Here is a 12,389-nt window from a genome sequence, read left to right as displayed (position 1 = left end):
ACATCTCAAAGTGTTATGTCATCCGAATGTTCGAAAGTCAAAAGAGGCATTTTGCCTCCATTCTGGACTTTTGAACATTCTGATGACATAACACTTTGAGATGTCTTTGTTAATTTGGTTTGAGCATGGCCAGCCTGGACTTGATCACTTTTGTAACAGTGTGAAAAGGCACATGCATCCAATCAAGTTTAATCTACATATTTGTATTTCTGTAACTTGCATCCATCAGCAGGGAATAATGAAAACTGTTTAGGGCTGGCTGTTTTGTTTTTTACACTTGTGTAGGATTTAATCAGCCAAACTCTATTGATTTTAACTGGTTTTGGCAATTTGTGATTTCATAAAGCTGTGAAGCTGATGATGAAAAATAAAGTAAATCAGTATTTGTTTTCTAGTTTTGATATTTAGGAATTGAAAAATGTAAAATGGTTTTAAAAATGGACTGGTGGGGGTAAGAAATACAATGTACATAAAGTGCATATGTTTTTATGATTTTCTATATTTTACTTTGATTTGGTGGTATGAAATCTGTTGTAAATATAAAATATACTTTCACACCAATCAAGTAACGGAAAATCAGAGTTTTAGTTTGGCACAATTTTCAGCCAGGAAAAACTTTTCTGCCACTTTTAACAATAATTCTATAAAATAAAGGTTTCCTCATATATTTTTATTTGTCAAATAATAATTTCTGTGACAGATTTGGTTGCTTGGTTATAGTGTGATGTCATGATTTATAATTAAGAAGTCAAAATAAAAAACTAAAACAATTTGCCAAACTATGCTTTTTTTTTAACTACATCGTAAATATAATTATCTTCAATACTTGTAAAGCAACCTTGACAAATCCAGCAGAGACCAGCAGCGAGAGTAAAAACTACTTTATTCTTTCATTCTCTTCAAACAAAAAAGAAAGGTTAGAAATATCCATTAGTAAACATGTCAATCATTATAAATCTCTTTTTAGAAATCTGGTGAGGGTGCAAAGATTACTGACAGCGCTCCACAGTGAAGATGCAGATTGGTGCATCTCCATGACAACCATGGAGAAGGTGGTGGGGGGTTCCAGGTAGGGGTTGGGCCGAGAAATGAAGCAGGAAGAAAGAAGGAAGAAACCTAAAGAAGAAGAAGAGGAGGCCCAACATGCCGTGACGAATGATACAAACAAATGATCAAAACCAAATCATGTCCCATGCTATAAGTATACTACAAGACTCTAAAGTGATTCTAAAACTGAGCAAATTCTAAAGTGAAGTTCAATTGTGGCTTTGGCTGCTATGTGCATGTCGTGTCTACCTTTTCATGTTGTAAAATGCATGTATATATTCGCCAATACAGCATAGCCCTTTACTAACAAGTGACACATCCCATTCTCCCATTATCCCACAATTATATAAACATAGTCTTATAATGATTAATGCAGATCTGAAATCATAGCTGTGTACGTTGCCATGGTAACTGCGGTGTACTCTAGAAAAGCTGCTCATTTCTCTCACGCACACACATAGCAGAAGGATTTTGAGGAGAACCCCCTGATTTGCAAAGTGAATAATAACCATATCATAATAGAACTATAATAATTACTATATTCTTTCTTTTTAAACTAGATATTCTCTGTACAAATACACAAGATACACATGGAGGGGCGAAGCAATCACGTGTTCGGAATAAATCTAAATTATCTATGTACAATATGTTCCGTCGTGATGCAAAAAGAGTGTTAGATGATTGGCGGTCTGCTGTACAAAGACGCCGCGACGCAAAGCAAAGCACACAGTGAAAAAGTTGATCATTATTCCACGGACATCTTCAGTTTTCCCCCTGATTTCACGTTCAGTAAAGGAATGCATCATCTTGTAGGAGTCGTGTGCAAAAGGGGAGCAGAGTGGGAGATGTGACCTCGGTCTACCCTGTCTAAGCAATTTGTCTTCATTTTTTGTGGCCGCAAAATTACACATTTTTCGCAGATTTGCAGAAGGACCAAAAGTACAAAAAGTAAAATAATCTGTGGGTGTTCCAGCCTTTTAAGTCGGTGCTACCTGCGAGAGCGCTGGACACAACACGCAGCGGGTAGAGGACAGTGAGACTAAGCCTTCCTGAGATGTGAGAGCAAAACAAAAACCTACAGCAAAGCATCCAGGTTCCCACATGATTAGCAAAACACAGCAGCAAATGATGCACACGGATATGATTGTCTTGAGGATATGAGGGGAAGGAGCGACATTCATACACACTATTTTATACAACCAAAGCCTGCTACAGTGTGTTTTAACAGCTCTGCCCCCACATTTACACACCACACACTGTGTTTGCATCACACATGAAAGCTACAGTTGTGTTTGGCCTCATTATGCACAGATAAGAAAAACAATAACGTAGCGAAGAAATATAGATTTCAAATGTTGGTGAGAAAGTGTGCTATCTCCGAGTAGAACAAACTGCAGCTACAGGAACTGGTGACAAAACAAAAATAGATCCTTTCTGTGATGCGTTCTTGCGACTGTTTTTAGTGTTCCTTTGAAGCTGCTGCAGTCTGAAGTCTGACTCTGCTCCTTGGTTGTGGTGACAATGCTCACATTTGAGAAGTAACATTTGTAAATGTAGGGTCAAAGGGTTTTAAAGAGAGACAGCTCATCTGCTCCTGGGCCATGTTTAGAGGGAGATCAAAGAAACACATATTTCTTTTAGAAATGGCATCAGAGTCATGGTGTTCAAAAACAGCTCCTGTAATGAGTGCGGCAGGTCTGACTCCTACGATGTTCCTGCTCCTGCCTGCTCCTGTGGCAGACAGACTAAAGTGCTCTCAGACGATGCTGCGGGAGCCACTGGAGTTGCGACGGCGGATTAGAGGCATGGTGTGGTGCAGGGGCATGGGGGAGTCAGGGGGACAGAATTGGTGTGGGTGGTTGTAAGGGGGGGGAGGTGGTGGCAGGGGAGGCTGAGGACCCTCGCTGGGTACCCGCACTGGGGTGGAGAGGGCAGACTGGATGAGCTGGTGTGTGGCTGGGCCCTGGCTCAGGAAAGCCTCCATGCGTCCTCTGCCACTCTGGTCCACCACAATCACCTTGACGATCTGTTGACACTGGATTAGGGTCTCGGGGCGCAGCTCTCCGGCCTGGACAGTGCTGAGCAGGGCGGGAGGGGCCGTCAGGGCCAACGGGGCCGACTCAATGGCGGGCTGGCTCAGCTGATAGGTCTGCAGCCTGTTGTGAATTGACACCTAGTTTAGGAACAGTCAGAGAACGCATGAGGAGTTACCAGCCTGAACGCAGCCTGTCTGCAGCCCTCAGATGACTGACACATGGGCATGCAGCATGCGAGGGACCAGCACATAGTGCACATGCAATAACTCCCACTCAAAGTGGCTCCCACACTTCTATAAAACTATCTCCCCTTTAAACTGAGAAATACGTTCAACGCTCAAATATTATGTAAAGTAGGTTGAATTGTGTCTGCTCTACAAAACTCTATAGGGAATTAACTGTAAAGTTACAACTTTCCTCTGGCTCTACTCTACACAATGCATATTTGTGGGAAAATATTCCTATGATAACAGTATTGAGCTGAAGCGTGGGAACCCTGAGCGTGATGTGAGATCCCCAAAAACCACAAGAGAGAGCAGTGAGCAGTGTGTGATGTGTGTGTAGGGTCCAGACAGGAAGAGAGAAGAAGAGTGAGGAGGAGACAGAGGTGACACCGAGGGCATGGTGCCTCTAACACAAGAGAACACATCTAGAGGAGCAGCTAAGGCAGGACACAAATGAGCAGAGGAACAGTCAAGGAGAAGCCACATTTTGGATAAGAGGCTTTTCTAATTGGACATGGTTTTATAAAGGACGTGGTTAATATTAATAGTGCAATGGTAGAACAAAAGAGGTCCCACAACAGACCCTTGTGGAGACCTCAATTCACTCTCTTTAAGTATGGTTCCTGTTCCCTAATTCATTCTAATAGTAAGTCTCCAAATTGTATCAATCCTTTGTTCATTCAACAGTGCTCTTTATTAAGAACTGTGCTGATTTTTGGTCAACAGAATCCATTTATTTGTTTCAGTTAGTTTTTCTAGTCATTTTAGTTTGTTTGCTCAAAGACAGAATGCAAGTTTTTAGGCAGCATGTCACCATAAACGTGGGAACAATTCAGCAGGTCTCAAACTATCAAGACATGACTTTTTACTTTTCAATCCAGTTCAAAAATGTAGTGGAGTAGAAAGTACAGCCCTGATGTACTTTAGCAAAAGTATCCGCTACAAATGTACTTACAGTTGTGTGGAAAAGTACAGATACCTAAAGATACCTACAGTACATTTATTTCCATACTTCATTACCTTCCAACATTAGATTTTGGGTCTATTTTCTATTTTTTGTTTTGTTTTAAGGTTTGTCTCATACATTTCTTTGACAGATCAGCATCCTTTTTCCCCCCTACTTGTCACATTCACTCAACCTGCTAATGATGGCCAGCTTATGTGGCTGTGTCGCGGGTGCTGTGAGCTCCAGCTGGGCCTGGGCTGGCTTAAAGGAGCAGGACTGGCAGCGGGGGATGAAAGAGGACATGTTGTCTGGTGAGTGGAGTGTTTGTGGACCCTCTCACAGCACACACACGGCCCTTTGTTTCCTGGCTACAGAGCACTGATGTGCCCCAGGCGGAGGATATCGCTTTCACAGTACAGCTATAGAGAGCGCCGTTTTCCTCTTGTCAAAAGTGCACACATAAAGACACTTACCCACGGCGTGCAGGAAGAGTACGGGGACACTAACCTCCACCGTGTTGTTGTTGCCGGTTTTGTCATAAACGTCCTGTGTGCCTGTGGGTGAGGAGCCAGCGCAAAATGGTACAAGTCAAGGAGTTTTCAAAGATAAAATTCAGACTGCCAAACACAAATGTACTTAGACGAATAGAGTAAAATGTAAAGTTTCACAAATTGCATCTGTTTAAAGGGGCAAACAAGATACATTATGATTTAATCTGACTTCCAAGGCTATTTGCTTTATTATTTTTTATGTTAAGGATCACTTTGTAGGTCTCTATAGGATTTTTGAGGAATATTAAGCCATGTTTCCACTGGTTCACTTTGGTCTGTCTGACAAGTGTCTCCACTGTCTAACGTAGACGTACCGGTTTATTTAAGCAATCTACCCTGAGAAGAAATAGCTTCCGAAGCAGAATTCATTGCTTTTGTCTCCCGAGTGTTTGCTGAGAAATCATTATTTTCTGACTTGATCTTGTGATAAACCAGTGTATTTCCACTGACTTATACATTGAGCCATTGTGAAAAGAACCATTCAGAAGCATTCTAAAGTGAATCAGTTTGGGGGGCCAAGGCCAGTCGAAAAGTGGCTTTAGTGTTTCACTAAACTAAATTAGTCAGTTAAAATTGTACAAAACTTAAAATTAAACCCGAATTAGAAACAGCTCTTGAATATCATAAATAATATGTTGCACTAGTTTACCAAATTGCAACATAATGTGTGCATCACTACATATACATACTTATGGAATAGTGGTCAAGTGATGGTGGCAGGTTCTTATACTATAAATAAGTGATCCTGAAACCCTGAAATCCTGACTGGACCCCACTAGCCCGGGTCATATGTATAAACCTCAGATGTGTGGGCGGGTCCCAGTACCTGAGGGAGAGCCATGGCCTGTGTGCTCCACCTGGCCCCCGTTTGTGTGGATGCCATGCTGGATGCCCTGCTGCCTCTCCAGCTCCCCTGCACACAGACACAGAGGTGAGGTCTCTACTCCCTCGCTCTCTCCTGTGCTCTCTCTATTTCTTCCATTCTTCCTCAACTCTCTCTCACCCTCCATAACTACCAATTGCCTCCCTTCTCTCTCAGCCTGCTCTTTCACCCTCTCTCTCTTCCAATAATGGGTTTTTCACGTGATTTGTATGTTGTCGTCACCATTTGAGGACATTGCTATTGTAGCGTATCTCCACTATTAGATAGTCATGATGCTACGTCATGAAATAGCATCTCACTGAAAATGAAAAGGGCTGATACTTCAAGAAGACAGAAGTTTGGGGTTTTAAGCCTTATCTACAGCCAGGCGAGTCGTGAACACCACTTAAGACAAAGAAAAAGTTAACACAACAATCGTTTGTGGACATTTACATCAAGCTTCCTCATCCGCTGCTGCTCTTTCCCAAGCCTGCAAAGGATTCAAGAGCATGGACTTTGTATCTGACCCTATGTCGGTGTAATCCCTCATTCGTCCAGGCGTGTTCCATAGTAGAAAAAGCTTCAGTTGTAGTCATCTGGACTCAGTTAGAAAAAATAGACGTTTCGACTCTCATCCAAGAGTCATTGTCAATAACAACTCAGGAAGGCTCCGCCCAATGGGCTGGACTTACCACAGAAGAGTATAAATATCAGAGTTCTCGACCTAAATTCTGTCATTGACAATGACTCTTGGATGAGAGTCGAAACGTCTATTTTTTCTAACTGAGTCCAGATGACTACAACTGAAGCTGTTTCTACTATCTGACCCTATAATATATATTTGGAAAGTGAGGCTAACTAATCAATTTCTGGTGACAATGTCTTAAATAATCCTTTCTTTTGAGACTTGTTCCTGCCAAAAACCCACAGCGCAGCAGCAGCTTCTGTCCTCAAGATGGCAGCACCAACGAGTGTGTCATGTCGGACCCTTGTATATGTCTCTCTTCCTCCCTCCCTCTTCCCCTCAGCCTGCTTACTCACTCTCTCTCTTTCAGAATCAGAATCAGAAAAGGTTTATTAACATTGTCAGTGAACAAAAATTCACAGGCTAGTAACGAGATGTATAAAATAAGGCATGCATTAAAGAAAAACAATTTAAATTTACTATAAGATTAAAACAGACTTACTATGTACACAAAATTGACAGTTAAATCTACAGATCTTACAGACTTACACTGGATCTGGATCTGGATCTGGATCTGGATCTGGAGCTCCCCCACCCTCCCTCCCTCCCTCCCTCCTCTGTGTACTCAGACTTACACTGGATGTGGATCTGCTCCATCTCGTTCACCTCGGCAATGGCCTCTCGGAGCTCCTCTGCAAACTTGCGGAGCTCCTCTCCGCTGGGGGAGCAGAAGCTCACCAGCTGCTTCTTCTCAGAGGTGAACGGACTCATCATGGTGATGCCGTGGGCATAGTCTGCTCATGGGACAGCAATGAGGCCACAATCAGACAGGAGAGACGGGATCACAGACACTGGTATTGTACCTTGTCCTTAATCCTCCAGCTAAGCACTCATGAGAATGAGATGTTGAGATAGGTTCTGACAGGTTGCTCCAGAGGCAGAAAAACATGTAGGACTGTAGACCACTAAAGACATTTTGGTAGAAAACAAGCATCTATTAAGTTACTAAAAAAAAAAGGTGGTAAAAGCTCTCAAAATGATCAAGCAACCCTTCTATACCCTTACCCTAATCAACATGAATTGAATTGAGACTTGCAGCCCGACTAACATGGGTCAAATGCATGATTAGTGTACTATAACCATATGTTAGCCTTAAGCAGGCTTCTATCACATCAGCCTGCTATCTTTGCCTCTCAAATCATTCCTATAAACGCAATCTCTCTTCCATTCTGCCATCTTAGCGATAACACTCGACAACGTTTATTGCAGGTTCATCTTGCTTGAAATTCACTTTGTTTGGTGAAGTCTTTCCTTTAAAGTTTGCTAAATAAAAATGTTTGCCCATAAATCCTGTCTTGTTTTTATCTTGTCAAATTTACAAGAGAAATTATGAATGTTGTAAAAACAGGCCATCGGCCCTCTGTAACAGCTGTTTGGAGCTTTAGTCAATATCACAGGCACATGTTTGGTGTAAAACTGTGAGGAAAAGCAGCTATAGAAGTGCAAGCAGGGCCTGGGCCATATCATACCTTTCACAGTGATGAAAGTATGACTTTGAGTGAAGATATAAAATTGAAACATTTGGATGAAACACACATGCCCAGTGCCGTTGTTTTCATGAAGAATGCACGAGGAGGAGATGAAGGAAGCAGACTGATACAGACGATCCAGTATTTGTTGGTTGTGGGCTTCTTTTACGCTTTGGAGGAAAGACATTTCAGTGAAACCGCTTTGTACTAGCCCCATGACACAGGAGAGTGACTTCTCACGATAAATCTAACAAGTCATCGAAATGTTCTCACTGCGACGCCGACTCAAAACATGAGGTGGCCCAAAACATGAGGTGGTTGATATGGACAGTGAGGATCATCTTTTATTTTACTTCTTGTGTCCGAGCGGTTGCTGTGATGACTGTTCTGTGCAGCTTGTGTTTTCTCTGCACCGCGACACACATTATTATCAGCCCAATGCAGAGTACTGTCTGATTCCTCCGCTAACTTCAACTCACTATTTTCACTGTTTACAGTCACTGAGTTCACTCAGTCCGTGTCATGTTAAAGGAGCTGCCCCAGTGCTGCAGGGCACACACATAAATCTAAAACCTGTCCTGGTTTATAGGGACTCACACATTTCCTTAACATGTCAGCCATAGTTAGATTATTGAATTTAAAAGCAGTTTTATTAAGTGTCACAATTTGTTCTGCCTGCTCTGCCAAGGATGTAAATGTCGAGCGCAGGATCCAAACCTTCTGGTCTTTTCAAAGATGTGATTTTTCCTCTTTTTCCTGTTTGGATTACAGCACTACACTTCTTATATCTTATATCGAAGTACAGATAAAAGTGTACTTTAATTAATAATGTAAACACGTTGGTTTAATCCCTCATTGGTCCAGCAGTGTTCCATTGTAGAGGTGTAGTCATCTGGACATGGATTTGAAAATCAAGACAATTTGACTTTCATCCAAAATTCATTCTCAATCTGTGTACCTGGTCCGGGTGACCAGGGCACTGGTCAGGTAACAGTACAGACCAGTCATATGCGAGGGCAGGGTTTTCGCAGCTCAGAGGAGCATACAATTTGAGTTCACAGATGACTACAATTGAATTATTTTCTATAATGTTTAAATGTTCATGTTTATGCCACCACCTTTATTAACTAATTTTCATTCTAGATTTGTTGTTTTATTTTAAGAAAAGTGTTACAGTCACACCACAGGACATTTTGGTGTTTTTGTTAAAAAAAATAAAAATCACTCTAGATGTACTTTACAGAAGACATTTTTGTGCACTGTAAAGTTTAATGTTGTAGGAAGAAAAACATAATTTAGAGAGTCAATTTAAGTGATAACGCAAACATTTTTGTCTTTTTTAACAATGACAAAATGTCGTATTTATCCAAGGGTAATTTCACACTCCCTTGATTCCATTCATCCTAATTTCATTGACAAATGCTAATCAAGTTTTTAAGAATATAAGTATACACATTTTGGCATTTTCAGGTTTGGTTGATTAGAAGCCGGTGGGAATGTGTCAAAATTAAATAATCTGCTGATGAATAAGATGCTTTTCAAATACAGGATACCCTTGATTTTAATCCCACTTGACTGAATGTGATCACTTTAAAGGTAATTGGTTCAATAGCTGCTAGGGCTGGGCGACGATTAAAATTATTTTAATCGTGATTAATCACATTATTTTCTTGATTAATCACGATTAATCGCATTTTTACGTGCAAAATTCAAAATGAATTAAAAAGAAGTCTAAAGTGCATCAGCATTTTTATGTGTATTCGACTACGGACATGAGTCCGGCGGGTCGAGAACGCGCGTCCGGTGCGTTTATCTTTCTAATGGCTTTAGAACTGGTGCGGACCAGGGGAATCCGACCTGCGTTAATGCGCGTTAAAATAATTGATCGCGTTAAATAAGTGATGAGTTAGCGCGATAATAACGCGTTAACTTGCCCAGCACTAATAGCTGCAAAATGTCAACAGCATGTTTTAGTATAATTTAATATCCAGACGTGAACAAAGTGGGCATTTATCTGGAGCCATTTCGTCAATGGAACGTTGTTATAAAGTTTAATATTGGAGCCATTTTGCTGACGTAGGGCTTTGTGGCGTTTTATTCATGTCAAATCAGGCTTGAAACTATCTCGACCCCCACTTTTGGAACTACTGTGCTAGATGACGAGAATTTCAAAAAATAGTCCTATGTTGTCACTGGTGTGATCTGTGCTGAAGTTCACATTTATTCTTGACTTAGTAGCCAAGTTTATAGTATTTAAATCCGCATCAGTCAGTCATGAATGGTCAGAGCACACACAAACAGGAGCGTCAGTCTGGAGCTGCCTTCAGCTGCATCTCAGACACAAAACCAAACCACTGCACAGAAACATGGAGCTGCCCTAGGAGAGCTTGGAGCGTGAGGTGGTTTCTTACATTCGTTGCTGAAGAGGTGGAATTGCATGCCCAGCAGACCCATGGCCTTACAGAATGTGTAACAGGCTGCACTTTTCTTTTTAGGACACAACTTCAGGATCTGGAACAGCACAGACAACAAAGTTCAGATACAGTTTGATTTGGAGAGGAAATATAAACATAATGATAATACAATGGTCTGACCAGCAGAAGGTCATTGAAGAGGAACACCTCCCTCTGCATCTGGGACAGCTTCTGTTTGTGAGGTTTGTTAGCGTCAGGGACCTCGAAGAGACGACAGCAGCAGACCAGGCGGCGGTGCGGCACTGCCAGGATCTGACACAACACACAACATCAGTATATTCACCTTGTATTTATTTTAGGCCTGTTTATTGGGGTTATTAGTCACTTGAGAGTGATATTGTGACGTGGTCATAGTGGTATTTCGGGTTCTGTGGCCACTATCAGTGTAATCATGTTTACATCCACTAGATTACATAGAGCACGTACAGTTTTGAGTCCGAGGATGGACTGCTCCACACGGCTCACATAGGTCACATGGTCCTCATTAGAGCGCAGCTCCCTCTGCTGGATCCTCTCGTAGATCCCAGAGACCATGTCCCTGGGGATGTCTGCTCCGTCATCCACCCCTGACAACAACATGAACCACACATCAGATGAAATGTGTTCTACAGTAAGGATCTTGTCATCAGAGCTTTTTGCAAATATTTTTGCAAATGCCCTGGTGATATTTCATGAATAGGACCTGTTACTATAAAGGACCTCCATTCAAAATCAAGATGACATACCCAATATAACCTTTAACCTTAAAATGACATTGTGACATGCTATGTTGTTAGCTCTAAATTTATAAATGTCTTGCTCCAGTGGAGCATTGATGTTTGGGATCGTTTCACAAAGAATAGTGGCAGCCTTGTCTATTAATAGTAGCTGTAAAATCAAGCCAATTACATTTTCACAGTATGTGGCAGGATTATCTGCACAGAGCAGAAAACATTGGCGTTTACAGGTAGGATTGTTTTTAAATGCCTATGTTCCATTTGCTGCAAGAGACAAAGGAAGGTCACAGCCTGTCTTATGTGGCCAGAGTGTGCCTTATATGGTCACAGCAGCCCTTGTATGGCCAGAGCGTGCCTTTTATGGTCACAGCAGCCCTTGTATGGCCAGAGCGTGCCTTTTATGGTCACAGTGGCCCTTGTATGGCCAGAGTGTGCCTTTCATGGTCACAACCTGCCTTTTGTGGCCAGGGTGTGCCTTATATGGTCACAGCAGCCCTTGTATGGCCAGAGTGTGCCTTATATGGTCACAGCCTGCCTTATTTGGCCATGGTGTGCCTTATATGGTCACAGCAGCCCTTGTATGGCCGGAGTGTGCCTTATATGGCCACAGCCTGCCTTATGTGGCCAGAGTGTGTGCGCCTTATATGGCCACAGCCTGCCTTATGTGGCCAGAGTGTGTGTGCCTTATAGGGTCACAGCCTGCCTTATGTGGCCAGGTGAAGCCACATCCGGTGCTTTCAGGAGATTTAATTTTTTCATAGGACAAGCAATATAAAAGACAGCAAAGGATACAATGGTGGGACAAATACATCATAAAACACATCCCCTGTGACATTGCTTATATAACAGCAGGATACATATTACTGGTAAAATGCTGTAAAAGCTCAAAATGCAACCAGTGTTATTCAATTGTTGCAAATTAAATAGGCTGCAGTTATTTATAAGATACAACGCCCATTGAATATCTTGTCTTCATTGGGACTAGAAAAAAAAACTGTTTCTAGACCTAAATAAAAAATAGTATTACTCAAACACAAAGGTGTAATTGTTGTTAGTTGAAAGGACATAAGTATGCATACGTTTTCTAATCTTTAACAAATCATAACCTGCTTCAACATGTTGTTCAAATAACAGTTCATTTTCCATATTATACCAGGATCAGAAAGAATTCTAATGCTGACTGGAGTTATTTTTGAATAAACACAGAGGATCACTGCGCTGTGGACACCACCAAAGCGAACGGTAATACATGAGCTGCTGTGAGGATGGACAAACTTCAACTAAAAGAAAGATTTGTTAGTAATAAGAAGTGTGTGTAA

General features: G+C 41.6%; 1 protein-coding gene across 2 annotated transcripts in view; it reads right to left on the bottom strand.

The window, feature by feature from the left end:
• Positions 1-866: 866 nt before the first annotated feature.
• Positions 867-12,389, bottom strand: part of iqsec3b (IQ motif and Sec7 domain ArfGEF 3b) — a 92,766-nt gene continuing 81,243 nt past the window's right edge. The window contains exons 9-15 of one of the 2 annotated variants that reach the window (XM_072434377.1): positions 10,781-10,920; positions 10,475-10,606; positions 10,292-10,391; positions 6,987-7,145; positions 5,631-5,717; positions 4,761-4,807; positions 867-3,220 (exon numbers count right to left, since the gene is read on the bottom strand). In XM_072434377.1, the coding sequence (XP_072290478.1) occupies positions 2,804-3,220; positions 4,761-4,807; positions 5,631-5,717; positions 6,987-7,145; positions 10,292-10,391; positions 10,475-10,606; positions 10,781-10,920 (1,082 nt within the window). In that variant the 3' untranslated portion in view covers positions 867-2,803. The remainder of the gene's footprint in view (positions 3,221-4,760; positions 4,808-5,630; positions 5,718-6,986; positions 7,146-10,291; positions 10,392-10,474; positions 10,607-10,780; positions 10,921-12,389) is intronic. The other variant, XM_072434379.1, reaches the window with a different exon arrangement.

Source organism: Eucyclogobius newberryi, unplaced genomic scaffold, assembly GCF_026437365.1.
Source record: "Eucyclogobius newberryi isolate DKJ021-1_F unplaced genomic scaffold, fEucNew1.0.hap1 SCAF_7, whole genome shotgun sequence".
Taxonomy (NCBI): Eukaryota; Metazoa; Chordata; class Actinopteri; order Gobiiformes; family Gobiidae; genus Eucyclogobius; species Eucyclogobius newberryi.
This window is presented reverse-complemented; position numbering and strand designations above follow the sequence as displayed.